We start from the raw sequence: 25,375 nt of genomic DNA, 5'->3' as shown, positions 1-25,375 counted from the left end.
TCTTTGCAATTTTGCGTTGGAAAACAGCCAACGTGTCTGCGTGCCGATGCGTTGCTTCCTTTGGCGCAATTCCCATAGCATCCAACGTCCAAAAGGACTCCAGTGTGCTTTGGTTTAATCCTGTAGTTTCTCCAGCTTGCACTTGCAGGACACAGGTCATGGCTTCGGATGTTGCGTTTATGAAGCCCGTTTTCGTGAAAGGACCTTCTGGCGTCCAGCCGAGAGTGGTCTTGACCGTGACCAATCCTTGTACTTTCGTGCTGCATATGATGTCGCCACTCAGGATGTTCCACAGTTTATCAGATCCTATGAGCAGGCTAATGCCTTTCTCGCCACATCCTCGAGCCACAGTTTGATCGTCTGACAGCCGGTAACTTTGCTCGCATAGTTTGGCTGCGAAGGAACATTCCATAGCCGTGGCAGGGATGTCGGGGCAAATTACTGGCATGGCTATCGCTTAAATGATGTGCTCCCTGTCATCAAATTGACTACGTAGACGAACTTCGACGACATTGCAATTTCTCAGACGAGAAAGAGTGTCTGATTCAAACGTGTCCACTGCTAGGCATATCTCTCTAATGATTTTAGTCCCAACCGCGCCACCAGGTCCTCCTTAATGAACGTGCGTTGACTGCCTCCATCGAAGATGCCTCTGATGTAAGACTTCTCGTTGAAACCGACGATCCAGGAACGAAGTCTGTAAATTAATGCCCTCGTCAAGTCGATAGATTGTAATGGCAGTCGACCATGGACTCTCTGCCTTCATTGCAGGGTGTCTACCAACCGGGAAAACCGGGAAAACCGGGAATTCTCAGGGATTTTGAGTAGTCTGGAAAAAGTCAGGGAAAACTCAGGGAATTTGGGCCTCTATCAGGGAAAATTAGCGGCAATTTTATTGAAAGGGTCGAAAGTCGCGGTAATGCTGGCTCGAGTAGCAGACAGGAATCATAATGAATCGTCTTTGACGCCCCTTCGTCGGCAGGAGGAGTTGCCAGTGTACAGTCAACGAGCGACTTTCCGGATTCCCGATAATTTGGACGGCTTCGCGGCACTGCCACGTACCCCATAGAGTCAACGTATCAGAACGTGTGAAATTTCCGACGCAAGAACTCTTTGCCGTCCGATTTTCCGGACGTTTTGCCGTGACCGCAGGTCCGAAACGGCAATAATCAAAGGCACCACCACTGCCGTTTTGATTACTTCGCCACCTCGAACCGGCTCTCTCGCACGCAGATCCGCTGGCACCCGTTGCCACCACTGCGGCAACGCTAGGCCTAGCTGCTTCGACGTTCGCTATGAAGCTTCTTGCCGTTGGGTGCCGAGTTTTTTATTGAAAGAATTAGCTGCTGTCAGCAATGGCACGGACTCCACCTTAGTGGTCCTCGCGATTGGCTTAGAAACTTAGAAAACACGGTGCGCTGCTTAATGCCGGTTCTTGAAAGTCTGCTTCGCCTCTGTACAGAAATGTTACTTGGTAAAGCTTACGGAAAAGTATTGCAGTGAAGCATAACAAGCGTGGGAAGGGGCTATTGCCACGGAACACAGTATGTATTCCTTAATTATACACCCGGGCACCCGGTATTTCCTGTCAGAGTACGAGCACCGGTATGCCTAATATGTGTACCGACATGCCTTCAGAGCATATTCGAACATGCCTGTGGCGGTTTGAGCCCCTAAGGCCAGTAAATGACACACATTTATTTTTTTCCAACTGGCCGATTTTTCGGACGTTTTCGCGGCCTCTAGGGAGTTCGAAAAATCGGTCGTGGACTGTGCAATTGATCAAGATGCTTCAAATGGTCCTTGGGGCGAACGAGTGCCGGAAGGCGGACAAGAACAGAAGTGACCTACGCATTGAGGAATAAACGAGAAAAGAAGCTTGCTGCCGCCGTATTGAAGGAGCTTGTACTTAAAACATAAAGTTTTGGCTTATGCCGAGATGCAGGTGTCCCTCATCCAAACCAAAATAAACTCTTTAAAGCAGTGAAACACAACACTCGGGCGTCGTGCGCGGGCTGAGAGTATGTTAGGAATGTTGAGGTTGACTTATGAGCTGTTGAGAGAGAATCTCAATTGTGACAGAGTTCGGGCCTCATCCCACTGAGGTTGCTATCAGTTGATAGAAATAGCCCATATTAGAAAATATTTGCTTCTATATGCATCTCCTTTTTATTCGTATTTGATAATGTCCGACCACATTAGCAATTTTTTTCGAAGACACTTTATTTGCTGTGAATTTTACTAACCCCTGCCTTCTATTCTGTTTTTCAATAACATAAACACTGCTCTTTAGTATTCAAATTGGATTAAGTCGCTTTTTTATTTTTTTCATGTGCTTACTAGAGAGTAACAGCATCAGGCGGTATGGTTTCAGTCCGTCTTGACATAAAACATAGTTCTGCATCACTCAGGGAAATTTGCAATGGCACTCAGGGAAAACCTGGAAAACTCAGGGAATTTGGAAATGTCAACTTGGTAGACACCCTGCATTGGCTTGGTAGCATCAGATACGACTTTGTGACTTCTCGCCCCTTGTCGCTTGATAAACTGGGTTGCACATCGTTGAAGCATGCCTGCCTTTGCGTGCCGCGCACACTAACTTCAGCCGGCACGCGTTTGCGCGGTGGCCCTTTATAGTACATCGGTAGCACTGCATAGCTTGAGCCAGCCGGTTCTTTTTCTCTGATATGGTCAAGGTAGCACTGCATGCCTCGGTTGCATGTCTTGTAGATTTGCAAAAGAAACATTCCTTGTGCATTTGTTTCGATTCTTCCGATGCATACAGGACTGATGACGATGACACATTCTTTCTGTGGGACCCGCCGCCTTTGAAGAAGGATGCCAATGGAGCACACTTCTCTTTTGTTTCGAGCTCTATCTGTGTGTATCACAAGGGCTGCTCGGGTTTCTTGCAAGACGTTGTGGTTGCCTCCCCTGAAGCAGAGGATGCCATGCCTTGTCCGTCATCCTGGAGACGGTTATGGTTGTGGAAAGCCGCGACGATTTCTTGTGCCAGGGATTGAAGCAGAATGTCGTAGAGCATTGCTGCAAAACTGCTATTTGGAACTTCTAGGACGTTGAGGCCGCGCACATTCAGCTGGACTCCGTCGTACAGCCTGCGCAACTCCCTCGTATTCGATGGAGACGTCACGGGCTGCAGTTCGCGGAGCGCTCTGAAATGATGCTGCACAATCTGGCTCCTGTCCTCGAACCTCTGCTTTAGCAGCTGGATGGTACTCTCATAACATGCTTCAGTCGTTGGTAGTCCGGCAATGGGGGGCAGCAGCTGCCTCCCCTATTAGGTAGTTGTGGAGGTAATGGAATTTGTCAGTCGTGCGCACAGGTGTATTCGCGTGCACCGCGGCATTGAATTGCTCCCAAAATGACGTTCATTGACACACGTCCCCATGGAAAGGTTTGATGGCCAGCATTGGTAGACGAGGTCTGAAGTTCTATGATGCAACTGTCGTTGGGGCAGGTGGCGTATTGAGCGTCGTCAAGGGAAGAGTCTGCACCGTGCTTCCAACGCTGAGATCTGCGAGCTGGCCCCGGAGGCAGGTCAGGGTCTCAGGCGTCTGGTAGTCATAATGCTGGTCTGGTCGTCATAAGATCCTCGACATGAATCACGTCCTCAAGCTCGGCATTGATCTTCTGGAGCTCGTCACGGCTGGCAACGAGCTTGTCTATAACCTTGCTGAGCGCCGTGCGGTCGTTGTATCCACTCTCCAACAGTGTTGTTGCCTCATTCATGATTTTCGTTGATTTGATTTGTCTAGCAGATCGTTTCGCTTTCAGGCGGTCCATGTTTCGTGAAGATTGCGGCTTACTCGCTCGTAAGGTAGCCGGTTCTGCGCGTTGCTTCCCTGGGTGCTGTTCCAATGAGGATCAGGTTGCTCCAGCTGCAGTTTTTAGAAGAAACTCGTCTGCACCGTCGCTCGTTGTCCACGTTGTTGGGATCTGCTCGTTGTTCCCGAACCTCTGCTTTAGCTGCTGGGTTTCGGCACCATATGTTGCGGAATGCCGGCCACTTAAGGTCGCGTCACCAGAAAAAAAACGGAGCCGCAAGACACCCAAAAAAGCCTTTTAATGTCGAGAGACGAAGACAAAAAGTATCATGTACAAAAAGTATCATATAAAGACAAAAAGTGTCACATAAAGGTGTGTGCATTTCTTGGCTCAAGGCGCAGAGGCAGCAGCCCACGATCAATTCTTTTTCTTCGTCATCTGATAATCTCCAACAGTGTCGACTTTTGTGATTGTCCCGTTGAGGGTGACGCTGTGGTCAGACTCTTTGTAGCTGGGTGGCCGGCATCTCGTTCTTGCTTTCAGGACGAGGTGGGGGGCGCAGCGGAGGCCGCAGTTTTGGAGGTAGCTTTTGGTGGTGTCTGTGGCTTCTTGTAAGCTGCTTTCTTGCCTTCCAGTGTTCATAGCTCTGGTCTAGAGTGTGATGTCATCAGCATGCATCCCTTGACACAGACCTGTTATAGTCTTGAGGAGTTTGGGTAGCTTGATCATAGCTATACGTTGAAGAGTTGCGGTGAAATGGCTGACCCCTGCCGGGTGGTGCCTCTGTTTGGAAGTAGGAAGCTTTCACTGTGGATGTTGGAGAGCCTGATGGTTTCCGTGCGGACCATCAGAAAGTTTCTGACCTACGCGTATGTCTTAGTGCCGCAGCGGTGCCTTTGAGGATTGCGTCGTGGCTAACATCAAAGGCTCACTCCCTTGACGTCTACTGCCACTATTGAGTTTTGACTTTGATTGTTTAGTTGATCTAGGGGGCCTTCTTTTAGTTGCAAGAGTATGTCCTGCATTGAGAGGTGCTGCCTGAAGCCGAACATGGTGTCCGGTAGGTGACCGTTGTCTTGCAGGTTCTGGGTATGCGGTCATGCACCATATGTTCGAAAAGCTTTCGCGTGCACGAGGTGAGGGAGATCGGGCGTAGGTTCTCCAAGCTGAGAGGTTTGTTGGGCTTCGGGATCATGGTGATCTCCGAGTGCTTCCATACAGCAGGCAGTTCTCCTTTCTTCCAGCACTCGTTGTAGTAATGGAGGAGAGCCTTGGTGGCCTGCTGCGGTAGGTCGCGTAAGTGTTGGTTAACAAACCTGGGTCTGCGTTGTTGCTGCGATGGTGCTGGCTTGGACGTTCGCTCATTGTTTGTTCGGTTGTATTATTTTGCGGGCATCTTTGAATTCAAGCTGTCCTTCTTGCCCCTTTTTGTTTCTTGTGATACAGCGCTTTCTGCTTCGATTGTTTGGCTGCTTTCTGCATCAGAATTCCAGGTACCTTCCCCGGTGTTTTCTTCTGTCTGGTCCGTCACATTGCATTTACTTCATCTTCTTTCTGTTTCTTTGACATTTTGCTTGCCGCTGCTGCCTCTCAGCTCATCATAGGGGCTTTCGCCATGGCGTGGACAAGTGCTCGTGTGCTCGTGCTCATGCGGCGCACAGGTGTTTCTTCCGATGAAATTGTGGGAGCTGGTTTTGGTGTTAGGCTTAACTGGACGGGCATGTGGTCGTCAGGAATGATGTTTGTTATCTTGGGATAATGTGCACTCACACAAAAGTGGCTAGTGTCCGCTGATTTCTCTCGTCTTGCCGGTTGCACCAGTGCAAAACTTGGGTTCGTCACTGGCCTTGTTTCAGGGTGAGAAGCACGAGAAGCGGGAGCCCACGTGAGACACACCTGTTCTCCACGGCCCCCTGACGGGTTTATTTTCGCACTTCCATGAAAATAAAAAATTACAACCAAACTTGCTCTGGCTTTATTATTTGTAGGCTTTATAATGGTTGTGGTCAACAACCACAAAAAAAGCCCCCTTTCGATTCCTCTCTCCTGCACTCGTGGGTGCACAACAAATCGCAATTCACATTGATATGTTAGAAGTGTACCCTATTCATACGCCGACGCTCGTCACACAGCTAAGATATTCACCCCCCCTTAGCGGAAACGTGCCGTATTAAAATTGTAGTGATGACAGATGCTGCAGTTTTTGTAGCATGCCCGCCATGTTTCTATGTCACAGGCAGCTAAGTGCGCCCATCTCTGTTTCTGTCCCCTCAAAGTGGACATGGCTACGTTATTGCCGTAAACTTGCCGATATTAACGATATTATTCATTACTGATACGGAAGAAACTGTTTCCGTGTACGTAATGTACTCACGAGAAGAAAAAAATTGCATTTGGCGCATTTGGCTTGCTCCGCATGCCGCCATTCTTGTTTTGGTGTCCCGAACTGTTGCAGCGGCAGCCGGCTGTTTGTTGACCTGTTGATATCCCGCAGCAAATGTGGGAGGAAAAGTTTTTTCTTTTCGTGGGAAATTTACCCTGCCTAATGATCACGCCCCTGTATTTGCATAAATTTTTTCACAAAGAAGTGCGATCATTATGCGAGTAAATACGGTATCAATGATAGGCTGTCCAACACTCTTCACAGACCGGTGGGACCACCGGTCTGTGAAGAGTGTGAAGAGTGCCACCCTTTCTTAAGATGTGGCTGTGGGTTAAGTGTGTGTGACCAATTCCCGTATGGCATAAGACCACCTCGTATGACCGTTCCCAGTGTCTGGCACTACACCATTCGCTCAAGACGGGTTTAATGCTGTGGAGTTTATTATGGAGCTCAGAGTCCCTTTCATTTTGCTATAAGCATTTTATGTATATTCGTAAGGATGATGTATAGTCTCTGCTGAGCTTACCTTTAAAGGTAACTTCATAGTTGATGTTTCAAGTGAAGAGTTGATTTGGGTGTTTGGGCAGGGTTGGAAGTCTTAAAAGAGAATGTGTATGAAAGAAACACCTGCACTTGTCAAGTGGCCGTTTATTTGATTCCGCACAGAGACTTGGAACAGTAGGAGTTCAGAAAGCTGCTGTTGCCAGTTGGGATCCCTGATATTGAACTGGATCTAAAACTCTTGGTGTTATCATCCTTGCCGCCCCTGTTGTCTTTATGTGTCCCTTTTGTGTCTGTTCTAACTTGCAGCAAAATACATTTGTTTTAGCAAACACCAGCTAGGCCAACCAGCAGTTCTGTTGCATCATCCTTGTCCTTTGTTGGTGCGGGACAAATCTTTTTAGCCATGGCAATTTAAGGCTATGCTGTTCTGTTTAACTTTTAGGCAATTGTAGTTCTTCAGTTGATTTGCCCAAACTATACAACAGAAGACAAGATGCCCCCTTAGTCCCGGTTGTCGCAGTTTAAGAAGCACTAAATAATCGTCCACATAATCAAAAACAGGTCAAAATGCAATCTCTTTAACTGTTCAGGCATCTTTCTGTCTTCTTAGGGCAAAGATATATATATATATATATTATAATGTATTTTAAGTACATCATCATCATAATCAGCCTGGTTACGGCCACTGCAGGGCAAAGGCCTCTCCCATACTTCTCCAACTACCCCGGTCATGTACTAATTGTGGCCATGTTGTCCCTGCAAACTTCTTAATCTCATCCGCCCACCTAACTTTCTGCAGCCCCCTGCTACGCTTCCCTTCCCTTGGAATCTAGTCCGTAACCCTCAATGACCATCGGTTATCTTCCCTCCTCATTACATGTCCTGCCCATGCCCATTTCTTTTTCTTGATTTCAACTAAGATGTCATTAACTCACGTTTGTTCCCTCACCAATCTGCTCTTTTCTTATCCCTTAATGTTACACCTATCATTCTTCTTTCCATAGCTTGTTGCGTCGTTCTCAATTTAAGTAGAACCCTTTTCATAAGCCTCCAGGTTTCTGCCCCGTACGTGAGTACCGGTAAGACACAGCTGTTATACACTTTTCTCTTGAGGGATAATGGCAACCTGCTGTTCATGATCTGAGAATGCCTGCCAAACACACCCCAGCCCATTCTTATTCTTCTGATTATTTCAGTCTCATGATCCGGATCTGCGGTCGCTACCTGTCCTAAGTAGATGTATTCCCTTGCCACTTCCAATGCCTCGCTACCTATCGTAAACGGCTGTTCTCTTCCAAGACTGTTAAACATTACTATAGTTTTCTGCAGATTAATTTTTAGACCCACCCTTCTGCTTTGCCTCTCCAGGTCAGTGAGCATGCATTGCAATTGCTCTCCTGAGTTACTAAGCAAGGCAATATCATCAGCGAATCGCAATTTACTAAGGTATTCTCCATTAACTCTTATCCCCAATTCTTCCCAATCCAGGTCTCTGATTGCCTCCTGTAAACACGCTGTGAATAGCATTAGAGAGATCGTATCTCCCTACCTGATGCCTTTCTTTATTGGGATCTGGTTGCTTTCTTTATGGAGGGCTATGGTAGCTATGGAGCCGCTATACATATATTTCCGTATTTTTACATACGGCTCGTCTACACCTTGATTTCGTAATGCCTCCATGACTGCTGAGGTTTCGACTGAATCAAACGCTTTCTCGTAATCAATGAAGGCTATATATAAGGGTTGGTTATATTCTGAACATTTCTCTATCACCTGATTGATAGCGTGAACATGGTCTATTGTTCAGTAGCCTTTACGGAATCCTGCCTGGTCCTTTGGTTGACGGAAGTCGTGGGTGTTCCTGATTCTATTTGCAATTACCTTAGTAAATACTTTGTAGCCAACAGACAGTAAGCTGATCGGTGTATAATTTTTCAAGTCTTTCGCGTCCCCTTTCTTATGGATTAGGATTATGTTAGCGTTCTTGCAAGATTCCAGTACGCTCGAAGTCATGAGGCGTTGCATATAGAGGATGGCCAGTTTTTCTAGAACAATCTGTCCACCATCCTTCAACAAATCTGCTGTTGCCTGATCCTCCCCAGCTGCCTTCCCCCTTTGCATAGCTCCCAAGGGTTTCTTCACTTCTTCCGGCGTTACTTGTGGGATTTCAAATTCCTCTAGACTATTCTCTCTTCTATTATCGTCGTGGGTGCCACTATTTGAAGTTAATTGTAAATAAATAATTATTGGTGTTTTTCATGCTGCCCGTTCTTTCTTCACCATACTGATACAGTCGACTTCTGTTAATTTGACCCTTACGGGAGCAATGACAATGATGGAATTATGTGGCAGATTAAGTGAAACAAGTAAAAAAAAAAATATGTTAAAACACACTGCTGATTCTGGTTGTCCTGACTCTAACAATTCCCCGAATAAAATGTGCGCCTGCTTTCTATACGTTCAAAGTACAAAACGAACATAGAAATGACATTAAAGCTTGTAAACGAAGTAGAAATCTAACGGGCACCCAATTTTTCCACCCACGTTTTCGTGGAATCTGCCTTGCTACATGTTTTTTCTTAGCTTTGCCTCAATACAGTCGTGGTTTGCAGCAAAGCATGCAAACACCGCGAATGCGGTTTTCGGTTCAATTTTCCCGAAAAAGAAAAAAAAAGGCGCTCTTTAGAATGGGGTAAATACAGTAATGAGACATTGTGCGCTACCATTATTGCTTGGGAATCTTCCTAGGTCAAGCCGGAGACAGGCATTTCCGATGGATGACTTGACGTGTGCTGAATGCATTTACTGTCCTCTAAGTTCTGCTGAAATGGACGCTGCCACTAAAGAGACCGCTATTGGGGTCTGCATACCGGGCAGGCGCATGCATGCTGACTGGTCAAGTTTGAATTATCCGGAAAACACCAATCTTAGAATCAAAATAACGAAAATTTTGGCCCATAAAAGTTAACCGTTAATTACGATACTGCCTAATGTGAAATTTGAGCGCAGCTCTATACATGTTTTAATTTTGCGATATATTGGCTGGCGCGTACAATTTGTCTCATGCGGCACGTGGCAAATGGAGTGAAGTGCGGTGCGACTGCCTCGCTAATCTGGGGATTGTGAGAGCCAACGCGTGGGTGAGGCGTGGGTGCGATTCACAGCAGCCGCCTCAGACAGACCTCCCGCTACTCTGGTGCCATCTTGTAGCCATTGGCGCTGCACTACGCTTTTCTGCTCATGCTTTCGCCATACCCTCCTCGGCTTTCATGGTTTCACTGCACCCTCCTCTCAGCTTTCCTCCTCATGTCTTTCATCCCTCGCAATGCTGTACATTTGCTTTCATCTTTCCCTGTGCTCGTTCGGCTGGTTACGCCACCGACGCCACTCGCCACAGGGATGGGTGTCTAAGAGCTGCACTCTGAAATGCATCAGCATTGGCCAGGACTGGGATACATAGCGCAAAAATGACACAGCGATGCAGGACCTTCGGTCCGGATTGAATTAACTGAAAAATTGAATTAGCCGTAGTCGAATTAAAGGAAGTCTACTGTGTTCTGTATCTATACGAGAGTGGACCCAGAAATAACTGGAATTTTTTTTATAAGAAGCATGGAGATTATTTTTTTTCAAATACAACTTTAATCACACTCAAAGTACTCTCCATTAAAACTGATGCACTTGTTTAAACGTTAATTTTAGTGTTGGAAGCACGTTGCAAATTTGGCTTCTTTTATACCTGCTAGCACCGTCGTGACATTGCGTTTGACTTCATTGACATTGGCAAAATGCTTGCCTTTCAAGTCCCTTTTCATCTGACAGAACAGGAAGAAGTCCGCAGGAGTGAAATCTGGTGAATAGGTCTGCCTGGGTCAAGGTAGTCGTCTGCATTGAGGCCAAAGATCTGTGAACACTGAGAGCCATGTGTGCGGGAGCATTGCCATGATGCATGAATCACTTGCCAGAACTCCACAAGGCCAGAATTTTTTGCACCACACTTCTGCGCAGCCATTTCAACAACTCAAAATTGAATTGTTGGTTCGTGGTCTAGTTTTCAGGGCCGAATTGTGAGTGTACGATCCAGTTGATGCCAAAAAAAGCAGATCAGCATCGTCTTCAAATTCAATTTAACCTGACGAGCTTTTTTTTGGACGAGGGGATCCAGGTGACTTCCATTGACATCTCTGTTGTTTACTTTTGGCATCGTAGCCATAGCACCATGACTTGTCATCTGTGATGATTTTGTTGAAAACTCTGGATCATCTGTGACTGCGTCCTTCATTGCATGACAGGCTTCCACGCGACGATCCCTTGGTTCTCCGGTGAGAAGTCTGGGCACCAACTTAGCAGTGACTTGTCGCATTCCAAAATCGTCGTGCAAATGCACTGAATGGAGCTCCATGATAACCCAGATAAGTGTTAGAGTTGGTCAGTTGTTCTGCATTGATCTTCCTTGATGAGATCACGAATTTTGGGGATGTTGTCTTCAGTTAGCGCACCTCAAGGAAGACAGTAATGGCACTTCAATGGTCATTTCCCCCGTTTTAAACCAAGCAAGCCATTTGTACATTTGATTTTTACTGAAAGATTGTTCTTTATAAGCTGTTTGCATCATCGCAGCAACTCCTGCTGCATTCTTGCCGAGTAAAAAATTCAGCTTCAAAGCTGCATGTTATTCGTGAGAATCTGGCATTTCTTCGTGTAATGAGTACACTACAGACAGGTGCACAGAAATGCTAGAGAAACCACATGCGTGGTTGTCAGTTGATGCCACTTGGCATACTGACTCAGGAGAGGTCTTCCCACAGTGGCGTAGGGGTGCAACCTCTGTGGGGATGCGCGACTCTCATGCGTCCCCTGATAAGTTGTTTTCCCGCATAGCTCTTGTCTCCTACAATCCGGCTTCGCCGCGTGGCCTGCATGATGCCCGCGGCAGTCGGTCTGGTTAAGGCGCAGTACGAGAGATGGTGGGAGTGTTACGCTGCTAACGCCGCCTACCGGCGGGGTTACTTGGGCGCGGAAAGACAAGGCACTTCCTCTTTGGCTGCGGGTCGGCGCGTGGCATGGACGTCCGTGCATGCGCCGATCCATGCTTCTGTGAGACCGTCTCACGAGGACTTCTTCAAACGTGCCACCGTTCGTGTGACCGTATGCGCGAACGACCAGTCGTTGGGATCCAGCATGGAGCGAATATATTCGCTCGCTATCCGGTCGCGGTGAGTCGGACTTCCTAAATTTGTTGCGCGCCCATCGGCATGTTTTGTGTGTCACGATCGACGACACGCCACACGTGGTCCCGAACTACCGCTTTATTTTCCGGCACGCCAACCTTCCGCACCACACAACCACACTCCCGCACGCTCGCGCCGCTGTCCTCCCCGCACTCACGCCACCTGTTCGTCGCTCAGTCAACTACCGTCGATCCCGCGCCTGGCCTCCGAGAACCGCGGCTCCTCGTCATGGGTCTTGGGCTGGCTTGCCGCGGGTCTTGCGCGTCACAACTCTCCCCCCCCTCGAATCGTGAAGCTGTGCTGGTAGGGAGGGGCCATGGCTCATGGTAGAGCATCAACTGATCAGCATGGGCAGTAGTTCGATGACGTCCTGTAGCAGGATCGCTCAAAACAAAGTTATTGTCACCTAATCGTTTGATTACACAATAAGGTCCACTTCGCCGCGGTGCCAATTTCGCCGAAACGCCCTTGGCCGCATCACTCAAGGTATGGGAATCCAGGAGCACAAGGTCACCCTCTTTGATGGTTGTTGCCTGACGATGACGGTCGTAACAGGATTTCTGCACCTTCCAAGCAGCTGCCTGATGTGACCGAGCATACTGGAGGGCCTCTCCAAGGCACCGCTGGAGTTCCGCAGCAAGTGCATGGTGTGCTGCTTTTGGAGGCTCTGTGTCTTCCTTGTCGCTTGTAGGTTCCCATGGGGTGCGCAACTCGCGGCCGTAACACAACAATGCTGGAGTATATCCGGTGACAACACTCTCGGCAGTACGCATGGCAAGGGCGATCTCAGGTATGTGCCGGTCCCAGTCTTTGTGGTTGGAGCAGTATGCCCGTAGACACTGCTTAATTGTGCCATTGTGACGCTCCACCATTTGGCCAGCCGGCCGGTAAGGCACTGTGTGGCGATCTTTGATGCCCCAGTGTTTCAAGAGGTTGCGCCATAGTGTGCTAACAAAGGGCTTGCCATTGTCACTGGTGATGGCCACAGGTGTGCCATGGTGGCAGAAGACTTGCACCATGCACTCCAGTATTTTCGCACTTGTTGCTGCTCGTAGAGGGAAAAGCTCTGGGAACTTCGTAAATTTGTCAATAACTACCAGCAAGTATTTGTGGCCCCGGGGTGTAGATGGCAAGGGCCCGATAATGTCAACACTGAGCTCTTCCATGAATGATGTTGCCCACTGACTGCTCATGAGGCCCTCTGGTTTCTTGCGCCGAGCTTTTGTGCGCTGACAGACAGTACAGCACTGCACATACTTTGATATATCTGCTCGCATGCCCAGCCAGACGAATCGTGCAGCCACACGCCTCAGAGTTTTGAAAAATCCAGCATGGCCTGCAGTGGGATGGTCGTGGGCCACCTTCAGTGCCAGCTGCCGCAAGTGACTAGGTAACCACGCTACCTTGTGGTTGCCTCTTTGCTGAACCAGCAATCCGCTTGGCTGCAGTTCCGTTGTTTCGGCCAGATCACGAAAGAGGCGATGATCAGGGTCCGAACTTGGGAGCTGAGTCCCTTGGACCACTGCCTTCAGCTTTAAGAGGCGGTCATCACGAGCCTGTTCTTGTACCAGCTGTGTTGTGTCACTCAGCAGCGAAGAGTCAACCTCCGAGGCCACAGCTACTTCATCAAATGTAATTTTGCCTTCAGGTTCTGGAGCAGCAATGGGGAACAGCGTCTCATGTAGGTTGTCACTTGGGTTGTCTTCACACTGGAGAGGGGCTCTACTCAAGGCATCAGCGGGTATGTTTGCCAGCCCTCGTCTGTGCTTGATTCGGCAGTTGAAGCCCTGCAGCCGAAGAACCCAACGCTTGACCCTGGGTGAAGCTTGGTCGGTATGAAACATCCATGCCAGGGAGGAGTGGTCACAGTGTATTTCAAACTCCGTAAATTCAAGATATGCCCTGAACTTGTCCACTGCCCAGACTACTGCCAGGCATTCCCACTCCTGGACAGTATAATGGCTCTCGGCTGCTGTAAGGACTCTGCTAATGAAGGAAACAGGCTGCAGACCATCAGGGCCAGCCTGCAGCAGCACAGCTGCAATGCCAATGCCACTTGCATCTGTCTCCACCACAAAGGGTCGATTTAGATCTGGGAGGCTTATAACAGCATCCTGAGCTAAGGCCTGCTTGAGTGCAGTGAAAGCCTGTTCTTGGCACTCCTCCCACTGCCATGGCTCGTTCTTCTTCAAAAGGTTGGTCAGTGAATGTGCCGTCAGTGAAAAGTGAGGGATGAAGCTTCTATAGTAGCCGGCAAGTCCCAGGAAGGCTTGCAGCTGCTTAACTGTACTGGGTCTAGGGTAATCCAGCACTGCACGCACCTTGTCCTCATCTGGTCTGCACTGCCCAGGGGAGATGATGTGACCTAAAAACTTGAGGGACTGACGGCAGACCTGTACTTTATCTGGATTAATCGTAAGGCCAGCACCCTCAATGCGTTGTAGCACTTCCCTTACATGTTCAACATGTTTCTCCAGTGTCTCTGAGTATACAAGGACATCATCTAAAAATGCCATAGCAAAGTGGTGATTGATTCCCTGCAGCACCCGGTCCATTAGGGTTTGAAAAGTTGCTGGACCACCTGCCACCCCGAAGGGCATCCTCGTAAATTCAAATGTACCTTGATGGCAAATGAAGGCCGTTTTAGCTATGTCAGCCTTGCAAACAGGAATTTGGAAAAACCCTTGGGAGAGATCAAAGCTGGAAAACCACATTGCTCGGCCCAACTGCGCTAGCAGCCAGTCAGTTCGAGGCATTGGGTAGGCAGGTACTCGGGTGCGTGCATTTAACGGACGGTAGTCCACAGCGAGCCGGTAGCCTCCAGACTTCTTTGCAACGAGCACTGGGGCGCTAGTCCATGGGCTGGTGCTTCGTCTTATAAGGCCCTGTTGTAGGAGGTCATCCACACAGCCCTCAATGATCTTCTGCTTCTTCGCATTCACTGGACGTAGCTTGCATCTCACGGGCGCACTGTCCCCCGTGTCAATGAGGTGCTGAGCCAGGGTGGTACATCCCGCAACTGTAGTAAACAGATGGTTAAAGTCATCGAGAACTTTACTCATGCTTGGGTGTAGTTCCCTGGTGCCAGCCTGATGCATGTTCTCTATGCCTGGAACTACAAGCACTTCTTCAAAGAGGCTGTGCAAGTGGTACGACTCTCCATCTTCTATTGCAAGTGCTGTCGCTGGGTCCTTTTCACGCTTAGCAAATGGCACCATGCACTGTGGATCGGTTCCAATCGTCCACCCACCCAGCGATACATGTAAAGAGATGCCTGTTGCTGTTAAAAAATCTCTGCCCAGCACAATGTCCCGACACAAGTCTGGCACACACAGGAAGCGTTGATTGCGGCTGCTTGTGGCCCACTTTATTTTGCACTTGAGGGAAGTCGTCGACTGAGACCAACCTGTTGCCAGGCGGAGTGCTTGTTCCTGTGTCTTGGGTTTGGCGCCCGCCTCGACCGCTACCCTTGCCGCCGGCAATCCAAGCAAGCTCACACTCGAGCCTGTGTCCAGTAGGGCCTGGAACGTCGTCCTCCCGATCTGCACTTCCAGGAGAGGCTCCTTGTTGCCGGCCAAGGCCGCTACTTGCAGCGCAGTCTCGTAGGTGCTTGCCGGTGCAGCACCTACCGTCCCCCGTTTCCCGTACACTGAGAGCGGATATGTCCGATCCCGTTGCATTGGTAGCAGCGGGGTGGGCCGCCACGCCGACCTGTAGGGCACTCGCGGGCCATGTGACCGACGCCTCCGCAGCGATGGCAGTTGAATTCTCTTTGGTCACGCGGCTGGTACCTTTGGTGCTGTGACGGCGTTGAGAGATGTGGCGTCCTTGTGGCGAATGCGGCCAATCCGTGCAATTGGTCTCGGTGGTAGGAGGGCTGTATCGCCGCGGGGTGCAACGGCCAGGGGGATGCCGCCGGTGGATACTGGAACGGCGCGGCAGCCGCTGTGATCAACCCTCCGGGTTGTGTTCCCGGCACGCCGGCCACGTTTATAGTCGATTGGAAGGCCAAGTCTCTCGCGACTTGGTCAGTCGGGGGTGGTGGTGGCTTGTACTGCATGCGCCTCCAGAAACGCTCCATGAGACCGTCAGCGGCCTTCGCCAACTCCGCGAGACTGCCGAACTGTCTTCCCTCCACCAGATCCTGGAGTTGCGGGTGCATCTGCCGCAGCACGCGGTCAACCTTTTCCGACTCGGGCACTTCGCCGCCAATCCGGTCGTAGTAGGCCGCGATGGTATAAATAAATTCCTTTAAATTTTCTTGGGGATGTTGCGTCCGGTGCTCCAGCTCTTGTTTCAAGCGGCGCTTCGCGTCAATGGAGGAGAATTCCGCAATAAACGCCGCAGTGAACTCCTCCCACGACGCAAACGAGTTCACGAATCGCCACCACAACTTCGCGCTACCTTCCAGCGCAGCAGGCACAATGTGCGTAAGCCTCTTGTCAGCTGCGACACCGCTGACCAAACAAAACGTTTCAAGCCGGTCCAAAAATTCCTCGGGGGACTGATGGTCGTTGAACCCCTTAAACCTTGGAGGCTGACCTGGCTGACCTCCTGTGGAGCGCGGAGCGCAGTCGCTCACCGGTTGAACCGCCGCCGCCGTTGTCGTAGAACCCATAGGCACTGCCTCGGCCGCCATCAGTCTTTGTCTGACAGCTGCCGCGATTTGCTCGCGTTCCATGGTAGATCCGCTCGTCTGCCCCAGCAGATGCTGTACCAATTGTTCGGGAACGTCCACTGTCTCCATGTTCACGTAGATCCCGGACGAGCCCCCACTTGTCACGATCGACGACACGCCACACGTGGTCCCGAACTACCGCTTTATTTTCCGGCACGCCAACCTTCCGCACCACACAACCACACTCCCGCACGCTCGCGCCGCTGTCCTCCCCGCACTCACGCCACCTGTTCGTCGCTCAGTCAACTACCGTCGATCCCGCGCCTGGCCTCCGAGAACCGCGGCTCCTCGTCATGGGTCTTGGGCTGGCTTGCCGCGGGTCTTGCGCGTCACATGTGGATAGCAACTCGGCTAGCAGGCATTGATCTATGCAAGGTGCAAGATGCCCTTGTGATTGTTTGCACTACTGTGTTGTCGTTCCTTTGTCCCAAGAGTACGAGGGAGGAGAACCCTACACCTCATACTAGAGTACATGATTTACAGTAGTATGATTCCAGCTATTTTTGGGTGCTCCCTCGTATATGTCGGTTTGTCAGCAATAAAAACTCAGTTGTTAGTTAGTGGCATCTGTTTCAGGCTTCTTGTGTCCTCATCTTCCCTGTGCCTTAGTAGTGCTCAAGAGGTAATGTGGCACAAAACTCCTGCAGTTGTTTGAAGGCACTTATTGCCGCAAATGCTTACGGTGGACTGCTTACTCTATGCCCGACAGGCATCCCCTTCTCTGCCACCGACACCTAGGGAGGAAAGCTGGCACAACCCACCGGCTCCCAGCACGTATGCACCGGCTGAGCCATGCCCCTTCTACCTCAAGACGGGTGCCTGCCGCTTCGGTGACTGGCAAGTGTCCCTTTTGATTCCCTGGGGCCTGCGTGCACTGCAGGCAGCTGGGGCAGGGGAATGCAGTCAAGGACAGTTTGGGATGGCAGCAGGTCTGGGAAAAGATACTTTGCAAATGTATCATCATACAAGACAGTAAGCCGTTAAGTATTTGAGATACAGATGCACGATAGTAGCAAAATTGTATCTGATGTGATACTTGTCATTTGTATCTTGTTACTTTGATACGTTAGTTGATTCCTCATTATAGCTCCACTGTAGGGCTGCTGCAAGGTTGCAGCGGTTTACTTACGAATTTTACTTACTTTACTTACTTTTTTTTTTACTTACTTACTTACTTACTTACTTACTGTAACTACTTACTTACTTACTTACTTAATTTTCATTGATTAAACCTTTATATATAACTTTCATAGCTTTCAATGATTACGAGAAAGTTGTTTGATTCAGTCGAAACCTCAGCAGTCATGGAGGCATTATGGAATCACGGTGTAGACGAGCCGTATATAAAGATACTGAAAGATATCTATAGCGGCTCCACAGCCACTGTAGTCCTATATAAAGAAAGCAACAAAATCCCAATAAAGAAAAGCATCAGGCAGTGAGATACGATCTCTCCAATGCTATTCACAGCTTGTTTACAGGAGGTATTCAGAGACCTGGATTGGGAAGAATTGGGGATAAAAGTTAATGGAGAATACCTTAGTAACTTGCGATTTGCTGATGACATTGCCTTGCTTAGTAGCTCAGGAGACCAATTGCAATGCATGCTCACTGACCTGGAGAGGCAAAGCAGAAGGGTGGGTCTAAAAATTAATTAATCTGCAGAAAACTAAAGTAATGTGTAGCAGTCTCGGAAGAGAACAGCAGTTTACGATAGGTTGCGAGGCACTGGAAGTGGTAAGGGAATACATCTACTTAGGACAGGTAGTGACTACAGATCGGGATCATGAGACTGAAATAATCGGAAGAATAAGAATGGGCTGGGGTGCGTTTGGCAGGCATTCTCAGATCATGAACAGCTGGTTGCCATTATCCTTCAAGAGAAAAGTGTATAACAGCTGTGTCTTACCGGTACTCACGTACGGGGCAGAAACCTGGAGGCTTACGAAAAGGGTTCTACTTAAATTGAGAACGACGCAACGAGCTATGGAAAGAAGACTGATAGGTGTAACTTAAGGGATAAGAAAAGAGCAGATTGGTTGAGGGAACAAACGCGAGTTAATGACATTTAGTTGAAATCAAGAAAAAGAAATGGGCATGGGCAGAACATGTAATGACGAGGGAAGATAGCCGATGGTCATTAAGGGTTACGGACTCTATTCCAAGGGAAGGGTAGCGTAGCAGGGGGCGGCAGAAAGTTAGGTGGGTGGATGAGATTAAGAAGTTTGCAGGGACAGCATGGCCACAATTAGTACATGACCGGGGTAGTTGAAGAAGTATGGGAGAGGCCTTTGCCCTGCAGTGAGCGTAACCAGGCTGATGATGATGATGATGTCTTCGCAGACCCCGTTCCTTTAAATAACTTACATTAGAGCAATACAGGTACGTCATGTAATCAGTGATTTTTATATGCCACCATTAACCTTGTTACGATGCATGCTTTATGGTCCAGTCAATGTGTTATTTGGCTACGTGTTCATTTGTACGTGCTCGCAATTTGCCCGCACTAAGATATTGTGCATATTCTCCATATTATCCATTAAATAGGTTGCGTGAATTGTATGAACGTAACAATGTTTGTAAAGGGTACATTGCACTGTGTATTTCTTTGTATCTGTAAGACAGCAAATCTGTGTTGAGGGGTGTTGTACCCTCTACTTTGTAACTAGCGAAAGTTCTGCCTCTATAAATCTGGGGACAAAGAGATACAGTAGAACCCCGTTCATACATTTTGAAAAAAAAATAAAATAAGAAAAACACAAGAAAAAATGTACTAACCGGGAAAATGTACGATCTGAAGTAACTAAAATATTAGACAGACCCAACTATTGTTCACACCTACGTAATGCAAAAAGTTGCGCAGGTTGTTGCGGCACAAGACGCCGCCGTGCGTCGAGCTAGGGGTGGTTCGGCGGCCCCCAAGATGCGTTTTGTTGTTTTCCTGCTGCATGGTGCTTTAAGAGGGCGACAGGAAACCGAAACGAAATTGAGCTGGTGGACGACGCCGGATGCCGCTGAAGGGAAACGTGATGCCCACATCATTCCGCCTGCAGAAAGGAACGTCAACGCATTTGGATTATCTCATACTAAAAGCATGCAGCACACTACCAATGGCACTACACACCAGGCGCTGCAAAACACTTAGGTGATGATGCTTATCGCAATAGGTTTGACGGCGATAGCTGTGAATGCGGCGCGTAAAGTCCGGGCCAGAGATTTGCTGGTACCGGAACAAGAAACTGTACGCGCCGTCATTTTAGTGGAAAACGGGCAGCTGTATACTGCTCTCGATCGCGCACGCGTCACGCCTTTTCTTCTTCAGATGGGATGTAGTGGCCAGAAAACATATATGATTGCAGTATGCCGCAGGGTACGGCGGTGTGTTTTGGTTATCACCTATTAAAAGCATGCGCTACAGTTCTCACGACCTCGTACATTGTGACACAGACAAATATGCTTATCGCAATAGGATAAGCAGTGATAGCTGTGAATGCCACATGCGACAACCCCGAAGAAGATTTGCTGGTACCGAAATGAGAAACTGAGTGCATGTTGGCGTTTTTACATGAGACGGGCGGGTGAGTATTGACGTGAAGCTGCAGTGGTGGACATTTATATACTGTTCTTGATTGCTGCCCCTTGCGCATTTTCTTGTTTACATGGGATCTAGCGGCTAGAAAGCGTATCATACGGTCGCAGTTTGGTGACCTATTGCATGTTGGTGCTGAAAAATCATGTGTTCCGGGAGCAAAGGAAACGGTCAAAAATTAGCATAACTGTATTGTGTAATTTTTTGTGTCATCGACTTGCAAACATTGGCGCCAGGAAAATGTGCATAATGGAAACGTATCAATGAGGTTCTACTGTACTTAGCAGCTACAGACCAATTTTGGTTACGTCCCACTCTTCTAAAATGCTTGAAGATATTTTCCTAACGGTGGGCAGCGCAACCTGGATCAAGGAAGGTAGGTTGAAACTGTGCGAAAAACGAGGACAGCGAAAGAAACACACAACACACCATGAGCGCTCGTGGTGTGTTGTGTGTTTCTTTCGCTGTCCTCGTTTTTCACGCAGTTTTAACCTACCTTCAAGTATGAACCAACCAGCCCTCAAGAATGTCCTACAAAAAGGCAGTATACACAATACGAGCCCAGACTAACAACTGGTTTATTTTTTTCCAACAGGTGATTAAAAATACAGAAAATGTCATCATGTGATGAAATGACTATGAAAGGGTGTTAGCCTATCTTTCCATTCAAAAACTCTGTTTCTTTATCATGTAGAGAGATAGAAGTCTGGCTGACGCATGCGCCTAAGTTGACATCCATGAAGTAGGCCTCCACAATGTCGGGATTGATTTGATTTCCGTTTTTATACACTAGTTCATTTTCTTCTAGAGAGGGTTTGCTTGGGCAATTTCGACAATGTGTGGCCAGATTGGAACCTGTTGCATTCCTGATCGCACCTTGGTGCTCCTTAAGGCGGATGTCTGCCCAAAGTACCTTTTGCCGCACGAAAGTGGGAAAACGTAGATCACTCCCACTGAACATGCCACGAGCTGCCCTGTATGTTTGATGTGGCACATGGCCTTGGATGCCTGTTTAGGTCTATTGACGAGGATTGCAAATATTGTTTAACAAGTTTTTTGCTGAAAAAAAAAAAAACGATTTGAACACCATATTTCATGGCTGTCTTTTTTAACCATGCCCCATCTGATGTACATAAGGGACGACTGCAAACTTCTTTACCGTTTCGATCTGTTTCTCGGGTGCTTCCCCTTTTCTCATTTTTTTCACTAGCCCTTCACATAATGATACGACAATAGATTTTGGAAAACTGGCCTTCTCTAGACGGTTAAGCTTCTGCAAAAAGTGGAATCTCGATGATACGAATCTCACGGGGTCACGAAAAATATTCGTATTAGCTGAAATTCATATCATCTAAACAATTAAAACTAGCTGAATTAAAGAGTCAGTAGTGAACTCGCTCAGGCACACTTACGTAAAAAGCATGCACACATACGTAAAAAGCATTTATTTCTTGAAGAAAAAGTCTAATGTCCGTCTGCTTCTTTTTCTTTGTTAGGTCACTTAGGAGTCACTTAGGAGATTTTGTTCAAATCCATAAAAACGCGTGCACGTGTTGTTGCTGATTTCATCCGCGGCCATAGCACGCCTCAAAACTTCGAGCGCATGCAGTATTTCAGCTGCCGGTGGTGGTCCTTCACTGTCGCCCGCGTCTAACACTAAGAACCAACTTTCTAACACAGAGAACGTGGCCCGAAGCACAGCAGCTACTCCGTCCGATGGCATGCAGAAAAGGAGGAAAAGCAACAAAAGCGCCACCACTTCAAACTCTTCACGCCCAGTCGCGGCCTCCACGCTGTCCGGCGCCGCGTTCGCGCCTCCGCACCAAAAGAGAACGGGAGAAATCGTGTGACGGTGCGCTGTTCTCTTTCACAGCCGTCGGTGGGGTGGCATTTATTAAGGCGAAAGATGGCTCGTGCTCGCGGTCGCGTCACTCCGTGAGCTGGAATCGTGCCAACTGTCGCCTCTCCTCCGCTCAGCGGCGCAACCTCCTCCCCTCCTTAGTAATTGGCGTGCTGGTGGGGGGCGCAGCTGTGCATAGCAACCGTGACGTCACACAGTAGCGGTAGAACGAGCGCGCGTCGGCGGTGGCAGCTGCACCGCCGCTCCTTCATCAGACGTCTCGTTGCAGTCGAGTGAGTGAGACGCATGGTTCCAAAGTGGCCCAGTGATTCCGTGCGAAGCGGTTTGGGGAAGCGGCAGCGGACGCCGGATTCCCCCAACACCAAACGCCAGAAGAACAAGGAGCGCATGCGACGACTGAACATGTCACCAGATGCGAAGGCAAGGGAGGCAGAACGAAATGCCAACAGCGGATGATTAGATGGGCGGATACCAAAGGCAGGGAAGCAGAACGAAAGCAGCAGCAGTGACAAGCGATATCGCCGAAAACCAAAGTGAATGAATTGGAGCGCAGACGGCAACAGCGTCTTGCTTTCGCCAAGCACACTTTAGAATTTCCAAAGTGTCTTCGGTAATTTTCGTATCAACCGACATGGGTTGCAAATTGATTCGTAACAACTGTTCTCTAGAATGTTGCAAAGTAATGGGGCTCGGCCGGGACCACAATATAGTTCGTAACATCTACAAATTTGTATTAGCCGTGATCGTATCATCGAGATTCCACTGTATTGTCTACAAACATATGTAATTCGATTTCTAGAGTTTAATAATCTATTAAATAGTGTTCAGCATGGTTTCCGGATTGGAAACAGTACTGTAACTCAGCTGTCAGAACTCAACCATGATATTTCTTTACAACTGGATTTAAGCAATCAGATTGATTCAACATTTATAGATTTTTTGGAAGCACCTTTTGTTCTAAATTAAGACAATTTTGTATAACGAAAACATAATTGAATGGATAGGCAGCTTCCTTTTTAACTGCTTACAGTTCGAAAGCTTTAGTTCTGCAGACTCTACCAAGATGCCAGTTTCATGTGCTGTCCCCGAGCTCCTCTGCTTTTTCTCATTTATATAAAGGGCATAACAAATAATTTGCTCTACAATAAAAGCTTGTTAATTCGAATTCCGCGGGGATGTTATGAAAATTCGAATTATACAAAATTCAAACTAATGAAAGTCAGAGAAAAATATCGCTCAGTTAAGGCCGCCTGTATATAGCCCGGCGTGGCGTGAGCATGCGCACACACGCTACGTTACGTTGGCGTGAACTACAATGTCTATACTTCAAATCATTGGTGCAGCCAACGTAACCGGACACGTCTAATACAGTCCAACGTGCCCGACGTCGAGGTGGCTCTTGCTCCATCCGCGCGTTTGTCGTGCCGACTGGCGCGGAGAAAGAAAGAATGTCACAGTTTTGCCCGAAAAGCGAAGCATCGATTGCGATAGCAAATTCGTAGATAGCTATACGAAGTAAGGATAGTAGTTTTATCAACTGTATAAACTTGTAAACATTCACTTACTAACTAAATTAACAAGTACTGTGTCATGCGTGTACAGGTAAACATGAACACACATCGCTTGATGACAGCAGAAACTGTCTGTGAAAACGCTGGAGTTAGGAATCGCGGCAGCAGCCGCAAGCCAATTGACCTCCGTGCATCTGTCGCTTCAACGCATACAAAACGTCGAAAGCGTGTATATGAAGCTACCGGCACTACATGCACTCTGCAAGCATCGCAGATTGCTTTGAAGACACGCTGAGGTGCACTTTGGTCGCTTTCAAGATGTGGAGAATAACCCCTCACCTCCGTGCCTCGCGTGCGACAGGAAAGGGCGCGCATCCACCCTGCCTTCTAGTGCCCTGTATATGCTCCCGCAGGGAGCAGAGTTGCGCATAGGTCCGCTTTATGTTCTAACTCTGCAGTGAAGACACTCCTAGCACGCGCAGGAGGCAAAGCCGTGCGGTGTTCAATTTGCTTTTTGTCTACTGGTCGCGAGCTGCATGTGGCAGTTGTTCGCAAGTGCTGAGCAAGATGACACTATTTAATGCAGACTATGTTCGAATCATCGGCGTAGCCGGAAGGAGAGGTAGTGTGCCAACCCCCCCAAATTTTTAATTTGTATGTGCATATATGCACGCACGAACGTACATACAGCGAGTATGACCGTCCTCGATCCCCCGAAATAAAATCTTGACTATGCCCGTGGCTTCAACAGCTCGAAAGTTCATGTCCAAACGCGCATTACCTTGCAACAAAAAGCGGTGCAATGTTTTTCAGCATGCATATTAAGTTTTCTCGCCGAGGCCGGAAGGCAAGAGATGTTTTAAAGGGTGTTTAAAGAAAACTTCACGCACGTATGGTGGAGACTTATGTGAGTGCACTTTGGCTTTCAAAACCAGCCATTTAATGCTCGTCACCAAGAGAACTATCATGCGTGCAGTTACGTCACTGGTCGTTAACAGGACGTCATTTGTCACTTACTGTCATTCACAGCAGCTGCATGTTTTCGATATATCCGGTGCAGACACTTAGATTTTAATGCATTTCAAATGTTCATACGCGCACATTTTATACAAAGCTCATTTTTACGATTCACTCATACCACATACTAAACAGCTACTTTGTAGCAGTAAATCTGCAAGTGGAAAAAGGTTCAAGGCGCATGAGCTTCTAGATCAAATTTATTCCGTACAAGGGAATGGATGAGCAATGGCTGGTGGCAGCAAGGGAAGAGTGCTGTTTCTGCCTTGGGGGCAGAATTGAAAGCCACTGGAAAGGCAACAAGCTATTAAAGGGACACTAAAGGCAAATACTATGTCAAGCTAAAGTGATAGATTAGTGCTCGGGTACATCTAAGGTGTCAATATTATTGCGAACAGAGTCATAATAATCGAGAAATTGAGGTAAATGCAAGACATGATTAGAAACTCCCCCAGGACATTCAAGCACTGGCCCGATGACGAGAGCACTGCTCAGTAAAATTCTGCCACTAGCCCTCAACTAGTCGCTGCAAAAAACGTCCTTGTGTTGTATTATAAGGTGAAATGAAATGATACTTGTCCGGTTCTGTTTCATTTTTAGAAAAAAAGAACTTATTGACAACGACGCGGGCGGTCAAGCGGTTTCATTTGCGCTCAACTCTGCGCCTCCCAAGCTTTCGCATTTCAGTACTTTCCTGATCGCGTAGTGCTGTGCTGGTTTTACATACTGACGTCCGTTGCCGAATATTGCAAAATTGAAAATATGTCAAAAAGTTATCAACCGAGAATGCCGCCCTAGCACGTATGGAAAGCGTG

General features: G+C 48.2%; 1 protein-coding gene across 3 annotated transcripts in view; it reads left to right on the top strand.

Annotated features, from left to right (window-relative positions):
* LOC126539742 (U2 small nuclear ribonucleoprotein auxiliary factor 35 kDa subunit-related protein 1-like) overlaps positions 1-25,375 on the top strand; it is a 283,793-nt gene that overhangs the window by 163,311 nt on the left and 95,107 nt on the right. For all 3 annotated transcript variants that reach the window (XM_050186590.3, XM_055075638.2, XM_055075639.2), the window contains exon 6: positions 17,292-17,419. In XM_050186590.3, the coding sequence (XP_050042547.1) occupies positions 17,292-17,419 (128 nt within the window). The remainder of the gene's footprint in view (positions 1-17,291; positions 17,420-25,375) is intronic.

This window comes from Dermacentor andersoni, chromosome 2 (assembly GCF_023375885.2).
Source record: "Dermacentor andersoni chromosome 2, qqDerAnde1_hic_scaffold, whole genome shotgun sequence".
In the NCBI taxonomy this organism is placed as follows: Eukaryota; Metazoa; Arthropoda; class Arachnida; order Ixodida; family Ixodidae; genus Dermacentor; species Dermacentor andersoni.
Note: the sequence above shows the minus strand (reverse complement) of the source record. Positions and strands in the feature narration are given on the sequence as shown.